At 37.6% G+C, this 24910-nt stretch overlaps 1 protein-coding gene across 3 annotated transcripts in view; it reads left to right on the forward strand.

Moving 5' to 3' along the window:
* Nucleotides 1-15441: 15441 nt before the first annotated feature.
* The window catches only part of LOC122802731 (acetylserotonin O-methyltransferase-like), a 332448-nt gene continuing 322979 nt past the window's right edge, over nt 15442-24910 (forward strand). For all 3 annotated transcript variants that reach the window (XM_044072492.1, XM_044072493.1, XM_044072494.1), the window contains exon 1: nt 15442-15598. In XM_044072492.1, the coding sequence (XP_043928427.1) occupies nt 15527-15598 (72 nt within the window). In that variant the 5' untranslated portion in view covers nt 15442-15526. The remainder of the gene's footprint in view (nt 15599-24910) is intronic.

Raw genomic sequence — 24910 nt, forward strand, 5'->3', positions numbered from 1 at the left:
ATGTCCCTGAATGCTCATAGTATGTGTTATGCTACTCAGGTTAATATAGTGGAAATGGTTGCAGCAGGATCATGAAGGGGATGGGGAACACATCCTATGGACAATGCCAAGGTCACCACAGCCACAGGCCTGATGACTCAGAGGAGGAACCAGCAGCAAGTGTGGTTTAGGCAGACATAGCCATGCTCAGCAAGTCCTTGCTTTGGCTGTGAGACAAGCCATAGCACACTGACTCAACACCTAGGAGGCTAAAACCATCTTCCAACATCACTATACATCTGTATTATGGATGCATTAGAGATAACAGTTCTCAATCATAAGTAAATCATACAACAGACAGGAAGATAGACATGTAGAGTAACCAGACCAACACAGTCTTGTTAGTGCCATAGCAGGCACACATCTTTGCTCCTCCCAACCCCAAAAGAACAGATAATGCTTGTTTGTGACATCTAACCTGTCTTTCTTTAGTTGGCAGCTGCATATCATATTATTCCCAGTTAATATCCTCTGACATTTTGAATGCAATGTTATGGAATGGTGTACACACTGTATGTCCCAGAGTGTTGGAAAGATAGCAGATGAATGACCGAGGAACACAGACATGTAAAATAGTGTTGTATGTTTGCAAGCAGACATCATAACAGGGTGTGTTATCAGTAAGTGCAGTATTTTAAAAGTGAAACATTTCACTAAATGTACAAGTAACATGTAATATTTTATTATGATTTTCAGTTTGATTGTGTGATGGGCATCCCTCTCAATTGTACAGATTTTTGCAGAATGTCCAGATGTTGGACTCATATATTTGGTCTGTTTCTCATAAAATTGTGGTTTTCTGGCAAATCATTGAGGACTTAAGTCGGCAAATAATGGCACATATTTGAGTTTCAGACTTCATATCCTTCAGAAAATTCATGCTAATGCATAACTTGTTATTTTAGCCACTTCCTAAGTATGTAAGAGCAATATTTAAAAGAGTGTCCCTATTTTTAGGCCTTTGTCCCCCCATTATGTGTTCCACAGATACGGGCAATGGAACAACACAATAGGCAGTGAATTAAAATTAAAACAATTCAAATTTATAGATTAAGCACTTTCATCCCATAAATGTGGGACTTCATCAGAATCAATAAAAGGACCTATTATTTGTGCCTTTGTCCAGATTTCTTGCTTTACGAGGTTGAGAGGTATGGTGCTGGATAACTGTTGCTGCTTCCTACAAAGGTGTATGTTTGAAACACATGGTTAAGGCACCCATCCTCTGTTTGGCATGTGCATTGGATGGTGAATTGGACTGTAGAACTATGTAGGGATATTTCCTGAGTAGTAACATAGTCTAGTAGTGTATGTGATACACTGATTTTATATTCTGCCTATTGTCACTTGTTTTTATCACAATATTTGGAGTCACTGTTTGTGTGTTGCTGTGCATAGCACAGATGTCATCAGCTATGTGCAGCTGGTTTGCATGCACAGCGGCAGTACACAAACTGCAGAAGCGGACCACCCAGGTAGCAGATGGGAGCAATACATCTAAAAATAGACCTGGGATGCATTCTCTTAATGTCAGTCTGCATAGCACAAACCCGCTAAACACCATTGCACTGCATGTAACAGTGAGAACCTAAGGCTAAATATTAATGCAGTAGATCTTCATGTAACTTCTGTGGCTGCAGATGTTAAGTTTTGATCTGAAGTTCAAATGGTCCTGGACTCTGATACGAGGATTGCAACTAGTATTTTACTAATGTGACCTTGCATTACATAGCAATGTCATTAAGCATAAACATGCATTCTTTAATCCTTCTACTGGCAACAGCTGTGAGTGTAGGCCTACCATGGATATGGTCAATGGTGTCCCACTTCACATTATAGTCTCCCTCTATTATAGCAGTTGACTAGTATTTCTTATATCCTAAATATTTTAATGATGGATGACACACTAATATTGTCAGTTGTGATAATATCTGTATTAGTTAATTTCACTTTATTGGTTCCTATCACACAAACACAGGTGACATCTTTGCAGGATGCTAAGCAGCACGGGCCATTTTCAAATGTTGCAAAATCCAACAGTGTTCATTCTCAGCATTTGTCATAACTGGAATTGGCAGGAAAAGACATTATACATTGGTTTTCATCTACATTAGATGTGGTTGGTGTTTGCGGAGAGGTTCTGAGATTTCAGTCTCAAAAGTTGGGTTGTGCAGGAGCCCAAAGTGTGTGTTGGACTCCTAGTGAATGATTATGGTCCCCAGTTGTTGCAGGAATGCTATCATGGATCAAATCACAAATCAGATGCATGGAATAGTTTGGCCCAGGATTTGTCCAGTGTTACAGGTACCCTCCCCCCACTGGTGAACAGTGTAGGAATCACTACTGACACCTCAGGATAAGGAAGCAAGATACCCTTGACTGTTGGATCGAGGAATGCAGGTCTGATGCCACTCCACATATGTGTAAGTATCACTTACAGGTACTGCTTGTAGGAGTTAGCATTTGCATTTGTATAGGATTGATGTTCTTAGTGGTATTATATTGTGTTCTGTTTTGCCCACAGCTAATGTGGATCAGTTACTGAATGTGTGAACCTATGAAGAATGCCTGAGAAGGATGTGAGGCACATGTGGTATGTATACTTCCAAACAGTACTGCTATTTTAGCATTAAGTAAATACAGCTTAATTGTGACAAACACTTTTATCACATTAAGTATGCATTTCTCCATTATAAAGCAAAAGTATGCATGCATTAATATGTTCCTTAAAACAACAGTCCAGTATTACATTCAAAAAAGATGCAAAATAAACTTTATTGTCATTTAAGAAACAGATGCTACCTAAATGAAATTGTGTGTGTCAGCGCTTTTACAGGAAAAAAGCATACACAAAAAGACAAGACATGATAGGTATTAAAGAAAAAGCAATAACTGTAGTACATAAGTAAATGTCTGGTAGCTGACACACATGCTTGTACACTTTATATACACTGGACAAGATTGACTACTACATTATTAACACATGAAAAGAAAAGTACACTATACACAGAGGTGAGACTGGGTGATAAGGAAGTCATTGGAATTGCACTTGAATGAGAATAAATTAATTTTAGTATGCAATTAATAAACAGAATTACTGTATGAAAAATGGAAAAGGAATGAAAGTGTAACAATCTATTATAGTTTTGATACATTCAGATTTACATCTGTATTGATGAGTCTTATTGCATTTGTGTAAAAACTGTACATGAATCTGGAGGTCCTGCAGCAGATACTCTGTAACCTTCTGTCAGAAGCAAGTTTAGTTAACCAACCATATGCTGGATGAGAAGTGTCACTCAGTATTTTGAGGGACATCTTTTTACATCTCAATTCAAAGAGCTCCTGTAAGGTAGGAAGACTAGTGCCCATGATCTTTTCTACTGTTCTTATTATTATTTGCAGCTTCCTCCTTTCAGCCATTGTGCTGTTACTGAACCATACAGTGCAGTTTCCAGTGATAATGCTCTCGATGGCTCCCCTGTAGAAGGTATTTAGAGCATTCCTAGAGAACTTTGCTTTTCTAAGCCTTCTTAGGAAGTGTAGTCACTGGTGGGCTTTTTTAATTAGCTGACTTGCGTTTGTACTCAAAGAAAGATCCTCTGATATGTGTACCCCCAGGAACTTTGTGGTTTGGACCCTCTCCACTTCTTCACCATTGATCTTGAGGGGCAGGTGCATGGCAAAGATTTTTCTGATGTCAATAATGATTTCCTTTGTTTTAATGATGTTCAGGTCCAAATTGATATTATTGCACCATTCAGTCATGAAGTTGACCTCATTCCTATACCCACTCTCGTCATCGCCACTTATAAGTCCCACTACTGTTGTATCATCTGCAAATTTGATGATGTGGTTGTTACTAGCTTTCATAGCAATGGCCTGGCATAGTTGTTCTTCTCTTTAAGATGCTCCAATGTGAGGTGAAGTGCCATTGAAATGGCATCAGCAGTTGATCTATTTGCCTGGTAGGCAAACTGCAGGGGGTCAAAGGATTGGGGTAGTACTGTAGTTAAATGCCTTTTAATCAGTCTTTCAAAGCATTTCTTTACATTTGATGTTAGGGCCATTGAACTGTAATAATTTAGGCAGGTGGGGTTGGCTTTTTTGGGCAGAGGGATTATGTTAGTATATTTTAAAGCATGCTGGTACTTTTTCCTGGACAAGTGAGGTATTGAAGATGTCTATCAATACTATGCTGAGTTGGTCTGCACAACTTTTCAATACTTTCCCTAGAATGTTATCCAGGCCAGCAGCCTTCCTGAGGTTCACTTTCCTCAATCGGTTCCTTACCTCCACAGTACTGAAGTTGAGTACTGCCTCCTTTTGGTCATTGAGAAGCTTTACAGCCTCCAGGTGGTTTTTCTCTTCAAACCTGCCATAAAATGTGCTTAGACTGTCCAGAAATTCAGTGCTCTCATCACACTGAGCTAACTTGATCTTGCAGTCAGTTAGTTGTTGAATACCATGCCACAGGCTTCTAGAGACATCCACATCCTCGAAGCATTCTCGTATCCTCTTTCCATACTCCATCTTGGCCTCTTTAGTACCCTTTTTTAGGTTAGTCCTTGCCACACTCAGACCTTTCCTATCCTTTGCCATGAAAGGATTGTTTCTTGCCCTCAGCAGCTCATACTCCTTGCTGTTTAGCCATGTTTTTTGGTTGGTTCTTACTTTAATATTTTTGATGATCATTACATCCTCCGCACATCTAGATATGTAAGCCATAGCTGTCTCAGTATATTCATCTATGTTCACTAGATTATTCACCATGGCTGCCTCCCTGAAAACATCCCAGTTTGTGGTATCAAAGCAGCCCCTGAGACTTTCCCTGGCTCCTTCATGCCAGACCCTGACATTTTTCACAGTGGGCTTATCTTTGATCAAGAGAGGTTTTGGAAGTCAGTATTAGTTTTATGGAGATGTATAGTCAATACTTAATAAATGAATTGTATCTAGCCTTGTCCTATAATAACTGCCCTTTCTTTTAAAATGGGTTTGATAGATACATGATTGTAATGAGAATGTTACAAGTGGGGAAGCAGAATTGGTTCCAAAAGACTGTTTAACCTTGAAAGCCATGATTTTTAAGCTTGAAAAAAAGTTTCTTAAATACAAAAGTTTACAAATTGACCATAGTTTTATTAATGAATGTTTGAAGTTGAAAACAGTACCACAGGGGTTAAGATTTTTTAACTATCCCTTTGGTATCATCTACAATGATGTTATAATTAAGGAATTTGTCCTTTAATATTTTTTACTATTTTGAGTTAAACACAGGATTAGACACTCACAGGTTACTGCAAGCAGAGAAATATATTGAGCATACCTTTTTATGCAGTCCTTGGGGGATCTTGCTTGCTGTTACTTATTTTTTGCCACCAATGTTTTATTTTTAGTTAACTTTAGAATGAATGGGAGTTTCAGCTGTACTTTGTAGCTAATTTTAAAAATGGGGTAAGTGTTGGAAGATAAAAGAGGTAGCAGTTTAGTATATACAAACTGAGATAGCAGTACAAGTGGTACTTACATGATGGGTAGATTTGTTTACACTTAAAGGAAATAGTCTGATACATATCACTGCCAAAGGTACCACTGCTCCACTGAAAAGCTTTGGCAGTTGACTGGAACAAGTGTGGAAGGAGTTCAGGGACAGGAGAGAAATTAAGCAGGACTGGAGGGTGGCTTGGGTTTATACATTAGCATGTAGATGTGGACCAGGAGAGGAAAATTGGTACTGTAGAGAGAATAACATTAATATGTATACTTCATCAGGCCAAGGTCATAGCCTAATAAATGTTGTTTATCAAATGAATATAACAGCTTCTTTATATAGATAAATATTATAAGGTCATAAGCATCTGGAATTCATCAAATCATAGACACCATGCAAGGAAAATCCTTAGAATACAAAGTTTTATACTACATATATAATGCACTATGTCATCAAAATTATTAAAAATACTTATATTTTGCAATAAAGGAAACTGCTGTGCAAATATTTCTTTGGGCTAACCTTTTTAGAACACTTTATTTAATCTTTGTCATTGTTGGCAGCTTTGCACAGTTAAGATGGAATTTCAAATACATGCTTCCATATAGTATATACAATGCTATAAAAATCATTCCCTGCTCCTGCTCCATAGCCTGATACTACTTGCAACTGAGTCCCATGATAAGAACATTCCTCTGTCCCATGGTAAGTATGGGTAACTATCCCATTTCCACTATAATCCTTCTCTTCCCCCCAAAAATGTTAACTTAATTCTTCTCTGCCACCTTTTTGGGAAGTTTCATTGCTTTTGCCCTTTATCCTTACTTTGATTTTGCAGTCTGAAGATTCCTCCTGTCAAGCATTCTCTGTCCTCACCTGCTGCTCTTCACTGAACTCTTAATACATTGCATTATTTCTGTCTGCACCATACTTATACTTTTAACTTCAGACCAAAGTGGCCACAGGTTATGTTGCACGGTATGAAAGAATATCTGTAAAATATGAACTGCATAATAAATCATTTGATTTCCTCTCTGCATTTAAAAAATAAAGGCAACATAGCCAGGTTGGCAACTCAACACTGTAAAACTCTAATGACAATCATGAGAGGACAGGTGATCCGCTGTGGTGACCCCTAACCAGGAAAAGCCGAAAGAAGAAAAAGTCAGAAGGAGTCATGGCAAGTCCCTTTTTTCTAGCAGAGATTAAATATATGTCTCCTGATTAACCGGCCAGAACACACTCCTTACTAAATTGTAGTCAAGTGTAGATAGGCTAATTCATGTGTAGTTAAAATGTGTCCGCTGTTAACACTTTTATTTATAAGTTTGCTTTGTTTTCTGTTTGCTTTTTGTTGCCATTAGTAGTTAAATTGTTTTAACATTTTCAACAGGTTCACATTTTTTGATTAGATATAAACCAATTGGTTCACTAGAAGTTTAGTGTTCTCTTTTATGTACTTTATACACTGTCTTTATCTGAAGAGATATGGTTATGGTACATTTTGTCCTTGGAGTTTGTGCAAGGAAAAGTCAATAAGATCAGAGTCAACCGCTATACAGAGCAAGTGCAAACACATATTATAACTGTTTCATGATTGCCAGTGTTTCTCATCTCTGTCTGATAAAAAGTTTATATATTTGCCCAAAGAATCTGTAAGAAAGAATGAGTGCATCAGATGATACGGACTATGTTATCAAAATTATGTATTGTATGCAGGGATTCTTGGTGTCCAAGGTTAGAATGATTACTCTAAAAGAGCAATGCAGTGACACTAGGCATTATAAAGAATTCATTTTTTCTTCTGATTTTTTCTGACTTTCCTCCAGGGTCCTGCAATCTCACATTATTTGGTCTCTAGAATCAGTACATTTAGACTTTGAGTTTGACACTGATCTCAGTATATAGTGGTCTAACTGGTTTTGACTATTTTCTAATCTGTAAGAATTCTTTCCTTTGCCACTGAATGTTTGCATGAAATGGTACAATCCCTCGTCCTAATGCTTTCCTTCTGGCAAACCTGAATGCAGTACAATATAGATTTTATTGTGTTCTGAGAAATGGTTACAACAAATTGTACAACTTACTGTTTGATAATATGTCATTAACATATTTTTCTGTCTTTTCTGTCTAGCTGATATGTCCATTCCACATTAGATGCCAGCACCATGACTAGAACTTTTATACAAGTTTTTTTTTTTTTACATTTGAGAATGTATCAGTTGATAGCATTTTATTACCTAACCATGCAAAAGTGATGAACACTAATAAAGAAGAAAGCTAACATTGTATGATGTCTAGAGTTGTACAAATTCAATGTTAATATTAGGTTTATTACTTGAATATAAGTAGCAATAACAAAACACGGGTGTCTAAACAAAGTCAGAATAATATGATTTTTGCCATATACTAAAATAGTTGCTCTCATTTTAAGCCTGTCCTGAGTCTGAAAGACTTATTCTCAGAGTAAGTGACTTACTTTGGAGTAAGACCTGTTTATAAACAGGCTTGCTGCAGAGATAATTCATGTGTAGTTAAAATGTGTCCACTGTTAACAATGTTATTTATACATTTGTTTTTTTTCTGATTGCTTTTTGTTGCCATTAGTAGTTAAATTGTTTTAACATTTTCAACAAATAAACAGAACATGCTGGAGGGATAGATTCCTGTCTCAGAGACTTCCCATACTCTGGAACAAACTACCTATCTCTATCAAACTAAGCTCCTCATTAGCACTGTTCAAGAAAAATCTTGATGATTGGATGGGAGATAGGAAATTCACCCCGGGGATCACTTTTGTGGCTCTGCTCGACAGTGGCACAGGAAAATAACTTTCTTGGGTGGCGAAAGCCAGGGTACCTTTGGCTAGGCTTATATAGGCCCTAGGGCCAATAGCCTAGTACCTACCTATGCACCTATGGAAAGGTTCACATTTTCTGGGCACCATTACAATCCACTGACATGTCCCTGAATGCTCATAGTATGTGTTATGCTACTCAGGTTAATATAGTGGAAATGGTTGCAGCAGGATCATGAAGGGGATGGGGAACACATCCTATGGACAATGCCAAGGTCACCACAGCCACAGGCCTGATGACTCAGAGGAGGAACCAGCAGCAAGTGTGGTTTAGGCAGACATAGCCATGCTCAGCAAGTCCTTGCTTTGGCTGTGAGACAAGCCATAGCACACTGACTCAACACCTAGGAGGCTAAAACCATCTTCCAACATCACTATACATCTGTATTATGGATGCATTAGAGATAACAGTTCTCAATCATAAGTAAATCATACAACAGACAGGAAGATAGACATGTAGAGTAACCAGACCAACACAGTCTTGTTAGTGCCATAGCAGGCACACATCTTTGCTCCTCCCAACCCCAAAAGAACAGATAATGCTTGTTTGTGACATCTAACCTGTCTTTCTTTAGTTGGCAGCTGCATATCATATTATTCCCAGTTAATATCCTCTGACATTTTGAATGCAATGTTATGGAATGGTGTACACACTGTATGTCCCAGAGTGTTGGAAAGATAGCAGATGAATGACCGAGGAACACAGACATGTAAAATAGTGTTGTATGTTTGCAAGCAGACATCATAACAGGGTGTGTTATCAGTAAGTGCAGTATTTTAAAAGTGAAACATTTCACTAAATGTACAAGTAACATGTAATATTTTATTATGATTTTCAGTTTGATTGTGTGATGGGCATCCCTCTCAATTGTACAGATTTTTGCAGAATGTCCAGATGTTGGACTCATATATTTGGTCTGTTTCTCATAAAATGGTGGTTTTCTGGCAAATCATTGAGGACTTAAGTCGGGAAATAATGGCACATATTTGAGTTTCAGACTTCATATCCTTCAGAAAATTCATGCTAATGCATAACTTGTTATTCTAGCCACTTCCTAAGTATGTAAGAGCAATTTTTAAAAGAGTGTCCCTATTTTTAGGCCTTTGTCCCCCCATTATGTGTTCCACAGATACGGGCAATGGAACAACACAATAGGCAGTGAATTAAAATTAAAACAATTCAAATTTATAGATTAAGCACTTTCATCCCATAAATGTGGGACTTCATCAGAATCAATAAAAGGACCTATTATTTGTGCCTTTGTCCAGATTTCTTGCTTTACGAGGTTGAGAGGTATGGTGCTGGATAACTGTTGCTGCTTCCTACAAAGGTGTATGTTTGAAACACATGGTTAAGGCACCCATCCTCTGTTTGGCATGTGCATTGGATGGTGAATTGGACTGTAGAACTATGTAGGGATATTTCCTGAGTAGTAACATAGTCTAGTAGTGTATGTGATACACTGATTTTATATTCTGCCTATTGTCACTTGTTTTTATCACAATATTTGGAGTCACTGTTTGTGTGTTGCTGTGCATAGCACAGATGTCATCAGCTATGTGCAGCTGGTTTGCATGCACAGCAGCAGTACACAAACTGCAGAAGCGGACCACCCAGGTAGCAGATGGGAGCAACACATCTAAAAATAGACCTGGGATGCATTCTCTTAATGTCAGCCTGCATACCACAAACCCGCTAAACACCATTGCACTGCATGTAACAGTGAGAACCTAAGGCTAAATATTAATGCAGTAGATCTTCATGTAACTTCTGTGGCTGCAGATGTTAAGTTTTGGTCTGAAGTTCAAATGGTCCTGGACTCTGATACGAGGATTGCAATTTACTAATGTGACCTTGCATTACATAACAATGTCATTAAGCATAAACATGCATTCTTTAATCCTTCTACTGGCGACAGCTGTGAGTGTAGGCCTACCATGGATATGGTCAATGGTGTCCCACTTCACATTATAGTCTCCCTCTATTATAGCAGTTGACTAGTATTTCTTATATCCTAAATATTTTAATGATGGATGACACACTAATATTGTCAGTTATGATAATATCTGTATTAGTTAATTTCACTTTATTGGTTCCTATCACACAAACACAGGTGACATCTTTGCAGGATGCTAAGCAGCACGGGCCATTTTCAAATGTTGCAAAATCCAACAGTGTTCATTCTCAGCATTTGTCATAACTGGAATTGGCAGGAAAAGACATTATACATTGGTTTTCATCTACATTAGATGTGGTTGGTGTTTGCGAAGTGGTTCTGAGATTTCAGTCTCAAAAGTTGGGTTGTGCAGGAGCCCAAAGTGTGTGTTGGACTCCTAGTGAATGATTATGGTCCCAGTTGTTACAGGAATGCTATCATGGATCAAATCACAAATCAGATGCATGGAATAGTTTGGCCCAGGATTTGTCCAGTGTTACAAGTACCCTCCCCCCACTGGTGAACAGTGTGGAATCACTACTGACACCTCAGGATAAGGAAGCAAGATACCCTTGACTGTTGGATCGAGGAATGCAGGTCTGATGCCACTCCACATATGAGTAAGTATCACTTACAGGTACTGCTTGTAGGAGTTAGCATCTGCATTTGTATAGGATTGATGTTCTTAATGGTATTATATTGTGTTCAGTTTTGCCCACAGCAAATGTGGATCAGTTACTGAATGTGTGAACCTAGGAAGAAAGCCTGAGAAGGATCTGAGGCACATGTGGTATGTATACTTCCAAACAGTATTGCTATTTTAACATTAAAGTAAATACAGCTTATTGTGACAAACACTTTTATCACATTAAGTATGCATTTCTCCATTATAAAGCAAAAGTATGCATGCATTAATATGTTCCTTAAAAAACAGTCCAGTATTACATTCAAAAAAGATGCAAAATAAACTTTATTGTCATTTAAGAAACAGATGCTACCTAAATGAAATTGTGTGTGTCAGCGCTTTTACAGGAAAAAGCATACACAAAAAGACAAGACATGATAGGTATTAAAGAAAAAGCAATAACTGTAGTACATAAGTAAATGTCTGGTAGCTGACACACATGCTTGTACACTTTATATACACTGCAATTAATAAACAGAATTACTGTATGAAAAATGGAAAAGGAATGAAAGAGTAACAATCTATTATTGTTTTGATACATTCAGATTTACATCTGTATTGATGAGTCTTATTGCATTTGTATAAAAACTGTTCATGAATTTGGAAGTCCTGCAGCAGATACTCTGTAACCTTCTGTCAGATGCAAGTTTAGTGAACCAACCACACGTAGGACAAGAAGTGTCACTCAGTATTTTGTGGGACCTCTTTTTGCATCTCAATTCAAAGAGCTCCTGTAAGGTAGGAAGACTAGTGCCCACGATCTTTTCTGCTGTTCTTATTATTCTTTGCAGATTCTTCCTTTCAGCCATTGTGCTGTTACTGAACCATACAGTGCAGTTTCCAGTGATAATGCTCTCGATGGCTCCCCTGTAGAAGGTATTTAGAGCATTCCTAGAGAACTTTGCTTTTCTAAGCCTTCTTAGGAAGTGTAGTCACTGGTGGGCTTTTTTAATTAGCTGACTTGCGTTTGTACTCAAAGAAAGATCCTCTGATATGTGTACCCCCAGGAACTTTGTGGTTTGGACCCTCTCCACTTCTTCACCATTGATCTTGAGGGACAGGTGCATGGCAAAGATTTTTCTGATGTCAATAATGATTTCCTTTGTTTTATTGATGTTCAGGTCCAAATTGATATTATTGCACCATTCAGTCATGAAGTTGACCTCATTCCTATACCCACTCTCGTCATCACCACTTATAAGTCCCACTACTGTTGTATCATCTGCAAATTTGATGATGTGGTTGTTACTAGCTTTCATAGCAATGGCCTGGCATAGTTGTTCTTCTCTTTAAGATGCTCCAATGTGAGGTGAAGTGCCATTGAAATGGCATCAGCAGTTGATCTATTTGCCTGGTAGGCAAACTGCAGGGGGTCAAAGGATTGGGGTAGTACTGTAGTTAAATGCCTTTTAATCAATCTTTCAAAGCATTTCTTTACATTTGATGTAAGGGCCACCGAACTGTAATCATTTAGGCAGGTGGGGTTGGCTTTTTTTGGGCAGAGGGATTATGTTAATAATTTTAAAGCATGCTGGTACTTTTTCCTGGAAAAGTGAGGTATTGATGCTGTCTATCAAGACTATGCTGAGTTGGTCTGCACAACTTTTCAATACTTTCCCTAGAATGTTATCCAGGCCAGCAGCCTTCCTGGGGTTCACTTTCCTCAGTCGGTTCCTTACCTCCACAGTACTGAAGTTGAGTACTGCCTCCTTTTCGTCATTGAGAAGCTTTACAGCCTCCAGGTGTTTTTTCTCTTCAAACCTGCCATAAAATGTGCTTAGACTGTCCAGAAATTCAGTGCTATCATCACACTGAGCTAACTTGATCTTGCAGTCCATTAGTTGTTGAATACCATGCCACAGGCTTCTAGAGACATCCACGTCCTCGAAGCATTCTCGTATCCTCTTTCCATACTCCATCTTGGCCTCTTTAGTACCCTTTTTTAGATTAGTCCTTGCCACACTCAGACCTTTCCTATCCTTTGCCATGAAAGGAGTGTTTCTTGCCCTCAGCAGCTCATACTTTTTGCTGTTTAGCCATGTTTTTTGGTTGGTTCTTACTTTAATATTTTTGATGATCGTTACATCCTCCGCACATCTAGATATGTAAGCCATAGCTGTCTCAGTATATTCATCTATGTTCACTAGATTATTCACCATGGCTGCCTCCCTGAAAACATCCCAGTTTGTGGTATCAAAGCAGCCCCTGAGACTTTCCATGGCTCCTTCATGCCAGACCCTGACTTTTTTCACAGTGGGCTTATCTCTGATCAAGAGAGGTTTTGGAAGTCAGTATTAGTTTTATGGAGATGTATAGTCAATACTTAATAAATGAATTGCATCTATCCTTGTCCTATAATAACTGCCCTTTCTTTTAAAATGGGTTTGATAGATACATGATTGTAATGAGAATGTTACAAGTGGGGAAGCAGAATTGGTTCCAAAAGACTGTTTAACCTTGAAAGCCATGATTTTTAAGCTTGAAAAAAAGTTTCTTAAATACAAAAGTTTACAAATTGACCATAGTTTTATTAATGAATGTTTGAAGTTGAAAACAGTACCACAGGGGTTAAGATTTTTTAACTATCCCTTTGGTATCATCTACAATGATGTTATAATTAAGGAATGTGTCCCTTTAATATTTTTTACTTTTTTTGAGTTAAACACAGGATTAGACACTCACAGGTTACTGCAAGCAGAGAAATATATTGAGCATACCTTTTTATGCAGTCCTTGGGGGATCTTGCTTGCTGTTACTTATTTTTTGCCACCAATGTTTTATTTTTAGTTAATTTTAGAATTAATGGGAGTTTCAGCTGTACTTTGTAGCTAATTTTAAAAATGGGGTAAGTGTTGGAAGATAAAAGAGGTAGCAGTTTAGTATATACAAACTGAGATAGCAGTACAAGTGGCACTTACATGATGGGTAGATTTGTTTACACTTAAAGGAAATAGTCTGATACATATCACTGCCAAAGGTACCACTGCTCTACTGAAAAGCTTTGGCAGTTGACTGGAACAAGTGTGGAAGGAGTTCAGGGACAGCAGAGAAATTAAGCAGGACTGGAGGGTGGCTTGGGTTTATACATTAGCATGTAGATGTGGACCAGGAGAGGAAAATTGGTACTGTAGAGAGAATAACATTAATATGTATACTTCATCAGGCCAAGGTCATAGCCTAATAAATGTTGTTTATCAAATGAATATAACAGCTTCTTTATATATATAAATATTATAAAGTCATAAGCATCTGGAATTCATCAAATCATAGACACCATGCAAGGAAAATCCTTAGAATACAAAGTTTTATACTACATATATAATGCACTGTCATCAAAATGATTAAAAATACTTATATTTTGCAATAAAGGAAACTGCTGTGCAAATATTTCTTTGGGCTAACCTTTTTAGAACGCTTTATTTAATCTTTGTCATTGTTGTCAGCTTAGCACAGTTAAGATGGAATTTCAAATACATGCTTCCATATAGTATATACAATGCTATAAAAATCATTCCCTGCTCCTGCTCCATAGCCTGATATTACTTGCAGCTGAGTCCCGTGATAAGAACATTCCTCTGTCCCATGGTAAGTATGGGTAACTATCCCATTTCCACTATAATCCTTCTCTTCCCCCCAAAAATGTTAACTTAATTCTTCTCTGCCACCTTTTTGGGAAGTTTCATTGCTTTTGCCCTTCATCCTTTCTCTGATTTTGCAGTCTGAAGATTCCTCCTGTCAAGCATTCTCTGTCCTCACCTGCTGCTCTTCACTGAACTCTTACTACATTGCATTATTTCTGTCTGCACCATACTTATACTTTTAACTTCAGACCAAAGTGGCCACAGGTTATGTTGCACTGTATGAAAAAATATCTGTAAAATATGAACTGCACAATAAATCATTTGATTTCCTCTCTGCATTTAAAAAATAAAGGCAGCATAGCCAGGTTGGCAACTCAACACTGTAAAACTCTAATGACAATCATGAGAGGACAGGTGATCCGCTGTGGTGACCCCTAACCAGGAAAAGCCGAAAGAAGAAGAAGTCAGAAGGAGTCATGGCAAGTCCCTTTTTTCTAGCAGAGATTAAATATATGTCTCCTGATTAACCGGCAGAACACACTCCTTCCTAAATTGTAGTCAAGTGTAGATAGGCTAATTCATGTGTAGTTAAAATGCGTCCACTGTTAACAATTTTATTTATACATTTGCTTTAGTAATTAAACTGTTTTAACATTTTCAACAGGTTCACATTTTTTGATTAGATATAAACCAATTGGCTCACTAGAAGTTTAGTGTCCTCCTTTATGTACTTTATACACTGTTTTTATCTGAGCAGATACGGTTATGGTACATTTTGTCCTTGAAGTTTGTGCAAGGTAAAGTCAATAAGGTCAGAGTCAACCGCTATATAGAGCAAGTGCAAACACATATCTGTTTCATAATTTCCAGTGTTTCTCATCTCTGTCTTTGATAAAAAGTTTATATATTTGCCCAAAGAATCTGTAAGAAAGAATGAGTGCATCAGATGATACGGACTATGTCAACAAAATTATATATTACATGCAGGGATTCTTGGTGACCAAGGTAAGACTTATTATTCTAAAAGAACAATGTAGTGACACTAGGCATTTTAAAGAATTCACTTTTTTCTTCTGATTTTCCGGACTTTCCTCCGGGGTCCTGCAATCTCACATTATTTGGTCTCTAGGATCAGTATATTTACACTTTGAGTTTGACTCTGATCTCAGTATATAGTGGTCTAACTGGTTTTGACTATTTTCTAATCTGTAAGAATTCTTTCCTTTGCCACTGAATGTTTGCATGAAATGGTACAATCCCTCGTCCTAATGCTTTCCTTCTGGCAAACCTGAATGCAGTACAATATAGATTTTATTGTGTTCTGAGAAATGGTTACAGCAAATTGAACAACTTACTGTTTGATAATATGTCATTAACATATTTTTCTGTCTTTTCTGTCTAGCTGATATGTCCATTCCACATTAGATGCCAGCACCATGACTAGAACTTTTATACAAGTTTTTTTTTTTTTTACATTTGAGAATGTATCAGTTGATAGCATTTTATTAACTAAGCATGCAAAAGTGAGGAACACTAATAAAGAAGAAAGCTAACATTGTATGATGTCTAGAGTTGTACAAATTCAATGTTAATATTAGGTTTATTACTTGAATATAAGTAGCAATAACAAAACATGGGTCTCTAAACAAAGTCAGAATAATACAATTGTGGCCATATACCAAAATAATTGATCTCATTTAAGTCTGTCCCGAGTCTGAAAGGCTTGCTGCAGGGATGAGATTCCAAAAGACTTGCTCTCAGCCTGCTCTCAGTGTTAAGTGGTCACTTACACTGAGAGCAAGTCTTTTGGAATCTGGCTCAAAATGAAAAATAATATAGGAAGGATGATGATTTCTGTTATGCAGAATGCAAGATCTGTGCAAGTTCTATGCAATTCTAATATGCATATTTACATTCGGGTTTCAGTCTATTTCAGGAGACCATAAAAACAAACAAAATCACTTTAGAAGAATTCATGTAGAAATAAATAGATTCATGGCTCTCATAACAAATGTGCGCTTCATAGTAGAAATACTCTATGATTTTCAATAATGTTACAGAATTATCAGCATACAGTAGCTCACATATTTCTCAACCTTCCAGCTCCAAAATATGGAACATTACCTCTCTTCATGTGAAACAAATGGACAAAAAGTGGAGCACCTGTTAGCAGCTTACTACCAGTTTCAAATAGGACGTTCGCAACATAGTTTAAATATTCATGTTATAATAAAAAATTATTTTCTTAAATTGATATGATTTAGTATTATTTACCATTAAATTCCTAACAGTAAATTTGTGACAGACTCTTTCAATGTGGAACAGAGTGGAGCATGGACTTTTTAAGACTCAAAATGAGGAAAGTTCCTCATAAGGTGATATAGTTGAGAGGTGTCACCCAAAACAAGAGAGACAAACTACAACAAAGCTTGCCACTGTTCACACCACAATTCCAGTAGAAAATTTGATTCAAATAATCCAAGTCAAATTTTCAAACAAAAAATGACGCTGAACGCCAATGAACGAAAAATCTTTATTAAGCCAAACAACTCTGTGTAGCTTTTCGTCGGCGCTCTGCACCAACTTCCTCAGAATTTGAAATCTCGCACCTGTACAGTTACAAACTTTAATATATTAAAACCAGAACATGTGATCAACACGCCCCCGGCTAGTAACTCTTAAAGGCACTTCGCCGAAGAAAACTTAGCTTAGATAACCACATTTTAAATAATAAAATTCTTTAAATTCAATAAAATTGCAACTAACATAGTTAGTTCATCTATACTAACATGGCCGACCAATAAAACAATATAAGTATATATATATATATATATATATATATATATATATATATATATATATATATATGTGTGTGTAACAGCTATCAAAAGCATTAATAACACCAATTTAAAAATTATAAAAAGAATACATCAAACATGTCAGGAACAATAGAAACACTTACAAACCGTGCCTTCATTTGAATGGAATTACAACTAATTGGGTTTGAGCTACCACAACCCAAAACAACTAACATGACAAGAATCTGGATACTAACACCCTCTACCCAACAAACGAAGTAAACCCTACCTCTCCAAACTTCTCAATTTAAGGACACTATTAATGGATAGCATGCTATCAAGTCCAGGGTAATGGTAAGCTTCCAGTTTTAGCTGCCACATCAGTTCCTTGAACTCCAATTTCAAGGATTCAGGACCCCCCCCCCCTATTTTCCAAACTTAATTTGTCTATCACCATAAAGGTAAACTCATGTTCAGGGTTTTCCTTGCTATGCTTCGCCAAGGCATTTTCCATCTTCTCTTTCTTCATGGCGTACAAGTGTTCATACATGCATTCATGTAGCTTCCTGTCTGTCTTGCCTATATAAAATACAGGACAAGATGAGCATATAGCCAGATAGACCACTTGGTTGCTTGCACAATTATATCTCCCCTTAATCAGGTACTTATTATCCCTGATCATAAAAATGTGCCTGCTTTGACAAATCTGCAATATTTGCACATATTACATTTGTACATACCAGATCTAGAAGGTATGCTCTTGGCTTTCATTTCCAGGATATTTTTAATGTTAGGACCTCTCCTAAACGTCATTTTAGGATTGGACCCTAACTTGGAAATCCCTGTGATATCAGCTGGCAACAAGCACCAGTTCTTCTTAATGATGGATACTATCTCTCTGGCATCCAAGCTGTAGGAGGTGATAAAACCGCAATGATACGTGCCACTAGTATGGTTGTTCCAAGTATAAGTAGAAGTCTCTAACTTGGGGTATCCCAGAATAGGTTGAAAATAACCATTTTCCCTCTTAGTTCGAACTTCAATGCACAAATCCACAATGAGGTCCTCCGGGTATCCTCTACACAAAAACAGGTTTGAAATGAACCAGCACTCTTCCTGAAAGTCACTCTCCCTTGATACCATTCTGGCCACCCTCACCAGTTGGCCCTTCACTATCGATCCCTTCTGGTGGGCCAGATGGTCGCTGTTGAAATGTAAATAGGAGTTGGAGAAAGTAGGCTTCCGATGAATTCTGCCTAGAAAACAGCTCTGAGATTTATCCTTAAATAGTTCCACATCCAAGTAGGCTATCCTATCTGTGACAAAATTTGAAGTAAATTTTAAAAATTCAGTTGACTTGTTGAAATTTTCAACCAAAAGATTTGCCACCACTTGATCGCCCTTAAGGATGATGAAAATATCATCCAAAAAGCAAGTATATAAGGTAGCTTCTTCTTGGATAATGGTGTTAGAAAAAACAAATTCCTTCTCCCAATGGGCCATCACCAGATTAGCCACACTGGCCCCACATTGTGACCCCATTGGTACTCCTATCAGCTGGTGAAACCATCGGTTATTGAATGAAAAAAAGTTACACGTTAAAATGATATCCAAAAGATCTCTTGTAGAGGTGCTTGTTTAGAGGTCATGACCAATTGGATCCATTCAACTGCCACATCATGAGGGATAGATGAATACAAATCAATAACATCGATGGTTAAGAAGTGGCTATCTGCACTACAGGGGGTCGAACCGACCTTCGCCAAGAATGACCAAGAATCTCTGGAAATATGTGGTTCACAAGCTACATATTTCTTAAGGATACAATCAACAACTTTGGCTGCTGCATAAGTTATACTACCCTTGGCGCTTACCATTTGGCGCATGGGGGCATCCTGAATGTTCTTGTGGATTTTAGGATTGCCAAACAGCACTGGTATTCTTGGAGTTAAACAGGAAACGAAATTAAATACTTCCAGATCAATCACCCCACTGATAAACATGTCCTCATAACAGGAACGAACTCAGGCCATATTAACATTTAGTTCATTTCTAGATACCTCTCGATAAGTTTCTGAAGCCAAAATAGCTGATATCCGGTTGTTATAATCTTCTAAGTCCATGGCAACCAAACCACCTCCCTTGTCTGGCTGCATAAGTCTGACTGAAGAAGAACATAAGACATCTAACAAACCCCTTTCCTCTTTAGTGATGTTAAAATGAGCTGGACGCTTCGACTGTAATAAAGAAACGGATATCCAAATCACATATTTGCTCAAAAACTTCCAGGGAGGGGTGCAAAGGTGGGTTATACCTACTAGGTATATAGAAAGGATTCATTTGATTGGACTGGTCCCCCAACAAAAGGGATAAATTAAGCTTCCTCACGAAAAGCTTCAAGTCCAGAATGGATCTTGCCACACAGGCCCTCCTAGATGGAACAAAAGAAAGACCTTTAGCCAGGAAGTTGACCAATAACTGTGGAAAAACAAAATGGGAATAATTAAAAATGTTGAAATCCATCCCCGTATTGAAAATTACTTCATATGAGGAATGCTCTGGAGATGGACATTCATTAACGATCCCAATTAATTTCTTCTGGTCTTGTACCAGTTTCTGGTCCTCCGATTCGAAGACTGTTGTGGAGATGAGGCTTGGTCCTGAAAATTTGCCCCTTCAATTTCAGGTGTTTGATTGACGTGATTGGCTTGGGAGACTGAATGGTCTCTCCTATTCATGTTTTTATGGTCAATACCCCTAGCAGGGACTCCGACATCCTGGTCCTGATGTTGGATTTGTGACCTGGATTATAAGGGGCCATTCAAGAGGCCTGATACTCGACCAACTTGCCCCTTAAAATTAGCTTGTGATTTAGGAGGCTTAGGGTAAGCCACCCCATCCTTATATGCCTTAATATCTCTTTGGAGTTTCTTAATCTTGGTCGAGGTGATTTTGGATATATATTGATCAATACTGGTATATATCCGCTCATAGTCATATCTATATCTTGGGAAGTTAATGTCCAACTTGATCGCCTCATCCAAGGTCGAAATTTCACTTGTCAAACTGTTGATTGCTTCCTGGTAATGGATGCTAATTAAATTTAAGAGTTCAGACCCATGTCTATCAAACAGGGAGAGAAGGTCCTTATGAAACTTAGAACTTTCTTCTAACCCTGTTGGGTACTGCCAGGAACGAAGCCCCTTTGGTACTATCTTCGAACGTTGGCACTCTCCGAAATATGAAACCTCTAATTGTAATTTCCTTAGTTTAATCAATTTTTGATCAAGCATATTAAGTTTAGAAGAAAGATCATTACCTTCATTCTGGTTAGATGAAGAGCCAGGAAAGTCATTGCAGGTATTAAGCCAGAATGGCCGATTAAGCCATTGATTCAAATTGGGTTGTGCACATCCTCGCCCCCTCTCGTCTGGAATTATAACAGCTGAGGGCCCAACATCCCTGCATACACTTAGACTACCATCAATAACTGGTGCTTGTTGCCGGCTGATATCACAGGGATTTCCAAGTTAGAGTCTGATCCTAAAGTAACGTTTAGGAGAGGTCCTAACATTAAAAACATCCTGCAAATGAAAGCCAAGAGCATACCTTCCAGATCTGGTATGTACAAATGTAATATGTGCAAATATTGCAGATTTGTCAAAGCAGGCACATTTTTTATGATCAGGGATAATAAGTACCTGATTAAGGGGAGATATAATTGTGCAAGCAACCAAGTGGTCTATCTGGCTATTTGCTCATCTTGTCCTGTATTTTATATAGGCAAGACGGACAGGAAGCTACATGAATGCATGTATGAACACTTGTACGCCATGAAGAAAGAGAAGATGGAAAATGCCTTGGCGAAGCATAGCAAGGAAAACCCTGAACATGTGTTTACCTTTATTGTGATAGATCAATTAAGTTCGGAAACTAGGGGGGGGTCCTGAATCCTTGGAATTCAAGGAACTGATGTGGCAGCTAAAACTGGAAGATTACCATTACCCTGGACTTAATAGCATGCTATCCATTAATAGTGTCCTTAAATTGAGAAGTTTGGAGAGGTAGGGTTTAATTCGTTTGTTGGGTAGAGGGTGTTAGTATCCAGATTCTTGTCATGTTAGTTGTTTTGGGTTGTGGTAGCTCAAACTCAATTAGTTGTAATTCCATTCAAATGAATGTATGGTTTGTAAGTGTTTCTATTGTTCCTGACATGTTTGATGTATTCTTTTTATAATTTTTAAATTGGTTTTATTAATGCTTTTGATAGCCGTTACACTCACACATTATATATATATATATATATATATATATATATATATATATATATATATATATATATATTTATATTGTTTTGTTGGTCTGCCATGTTAGTATAGATGAACTAACTACGTTAGTTGCAATTTTATTGAATTTAAAGAATTTTATCATTTAAAATGTGGTTATCTAAGCTAAGTTTTCTTGGGCGAAGTGCCTTTAAGAGTTACTAGCCGGGGGTGTGTTGATCACATGTTCTGGTTTTAATATATTAAAGTTTGTAACTGTACAGGCGCGAGATTTCAAGTTTTGAGGAAGTTGGTGCAGAGCGCCAACGAAAAGCTACACAGAGTTGTTTGGCTTAGTAAATATTTTTTGTTCATTGGCGTTCAGCGTCGTTTTTCGTTTGAAAATTTGACTTGGATTATTTGAATCGAATTTTCTACTGGAATTGTGGTGTGAGCAGTGGCAAGCTTTGTTATAGTTGAGAGGTATGACAGGTCATCCTTAACTTCTCATGTGAGAGCTTGTCTGTGTAGATATTCCTAACAAAAATGGTGGTATTTCAATTTATGATTATTAAGTAAAATAGGGAGGAAATAATTTTTGGTCCCCCCTAATTTGCTCATGTGTAATGGTTTCCCTTGCTTCATGGTATTGGTAAGCACTGGTAGCAAAAGTGCTACCTTCCTTGTTCTACCCAATGCTTGTAGTTCCTCCAAATATTCCAGCTTCATCTTACTTACTGAAAACATGCTGGTTGATCAGCTTCTCTATACTGGACATATATGTAATATTTATTCTTGCCTATAGCTGACCCAGTTGTTCAGGATTTGGGAACTAATGTTGATAGCGACTTAACTTTTGATCAACATATGTCCATTGTTGTAAGAAAATCCTTTGATATTGCACAGCTTAAAAAGAAAGGGGTTAACTCTAGATCTAGGGATGTCATTGCTTCCCCTTTACTCAGTCCTGATTAAGCCAGTCATTGAAAATAATGCCCCCTTTGGCATGTATTTGTCCAGACACATGTAACAACTACAAAGCCCACAGAAATACCTTGCTAAAAGGATGCAAAGTATAAACAACATGTCCTACATGGACCATTTCAAAGCTCTGTCACTGTGCTTGGTATCCTACAGATTGCTAACAGGTGACCTGTCTCTGACATACAAGGCATCCTCCAAATCCTTACTGGTGGATTTACTGCACATCCACAGGTCAAACTGCATCAGAAATACTCAGTCTAGGGATCTAAACCTCTTCAGCAATTTCAACAGAACAGTTTGGAGGGACAGTTATATCTCACAGAGGATGCCACTGCCTGGAACAGAATCGTCATTCATATAAAAATTCATCCTTGTCCATATTCAAGCACAACTTTGAACTATGGATGGGAAACAGAAAATTAACCCCAGGACTGCCCCTGTACTACTAATGGACAGCGACAGTTCCTAAATGCTTTATCCCATGCATGTTATCTATGGAATGATCCCAGTTATTTACATTAGGGGTATTATATAATTGCTGACCATGGGATGGGTGAGGCCAGTCTATAACCAAATGGGATAAGTTAATTCAAGCACAAAAAAGGAAACAGGCCTGGCTTAAAAATGGCCCTTGAGGGCAGCTAGCCATGTATTTACTATTTGAACTCATGAACCTATAAGGGCTAGGTTGTGGAATAAAATAGTCAGAGCACCCATTCACTTACCTGGCTAGTAAATACAAAAAAAAATGAATATATTAAAAACAAAGTTCAAAAGCATAGAATTTCTTTTGCCAGAACTATATTCTATTTTAAAATCCAGAAATGCCATACTTAATATTTACTACAGTAAAACAGGTGTAACTTTTAAGAGTTTATGTTTAGATGTAACATTCACATATACTGTAATCATTTTGAAAAACTGATGTCAAGTAAAAAAAGAAAGTCATTTTATATTGGTCAATTTATAAGTCCAGGGAGATCATAATTCCACTGAATTCAGCCCTCATCAGACCCATCATTGAGTACAATGCCCCCTTCAGCATGCAGCTGACCAGACTCATGCAACAACTGGAACATTCACAGAGGATCCTCAAAATAAGAATACAGGATGTAAACACAATGTCCTATGCAGATTGCCTCAAAGCCCTATCTCTGTAATCTGTTTCCCACAGGCTGCAGAGAAACAATCTATGTCTGGCAAAGATGATATCCTTGGATTCTGCTCTTAGGGAGCTTTTGCATATCCACAGCATCAGAACTACAACATGCTTACAACATAAACAGGACATGTTGGAGGAACAGTTATGTATGTCAGAAAATTCTCATTCTCTGGAATAGACTTCCTATTCATGTGAAGCAAAACACTTCTCTAACCCTATTTAAGTGTAACCTGGACCAGTGGATGATTAATCAAAAATTCAGCTCAGTTCTGCCACCTATGTCTATGATGAACAGAGGCAAATATTAAATCATGCCTTAGCTAACATATACCCTTTTAGAATAACTTCTAAGTAACAATAACTTGTGGAATACATTTGGGTTTCATGGCTAGGCTTATCAAGGCCCTAGTGGTCATTACCCTAGTATACACCTATGAAACAGTGCCGATGATATCCTGTTCATATTAACAGTAAAAATTACCTCTCCATAAAATCGTCTTATATTTATTTTATTCTTTTATATTATTATTCAAAATTCTATTTTGTTACTGAAAATCCTGCTGTTTGTCCTAATGACAAGTTTCTTTAACTACAAAAAATGATTTTTTTTTCATTTGTCTATTCAGTTTACTCTTTTTCATATTTTTGTCATTGTCTGCTAACAATCAACACTCCTCCCCAGGGACTTAATCAGCCCCTTCATTCCTCTTCAGCCACTGAGAAAAGTTTGGGTTAACCAGGGAAAGACTATCACTCTGCAGCAAGATGAACTTGAGCCTTCTTGTATCAATTCTGGGCAAGGTTTTTTCAAATGCACACTGTAAGATGAAAACCTCTAAGTTTAAAAAAAATAAACTGTCTTGAGACTCACCATCCAGGCATATGCGATAGCATAATATGAGTCAACACTCCACTTCTGCATTAGGATGTCAGTTCATTGGTCATCTTTCCACCTTTCCAATCTGGCAAGTGCCATGTTTTCTAGTATACAACAACAACATGGTAATGTCGCTCCTCCTTGATACATAGCTGTTATCCCTCAGTATGAGAGCTGAGTAGACACAGCCATCTCATCCTTTTTCTTTCCTTCACCCAGTCCTGCTGTGCT

This window comes from Protopterus annectens, chromosome 5.part0 (genome assembly GCF_019279795.1).
Source record: "Protopterus annectens isolate FY-2018-M chromosome 5.part0, PAN1.0, whole genome shotgun sequence".
NCBI classification, from domain to species: Eukaryota; Metazoa; Chordata; order Ceratodontiformes; family Protopteridae; genus Protopterus; species Protopterus annectens.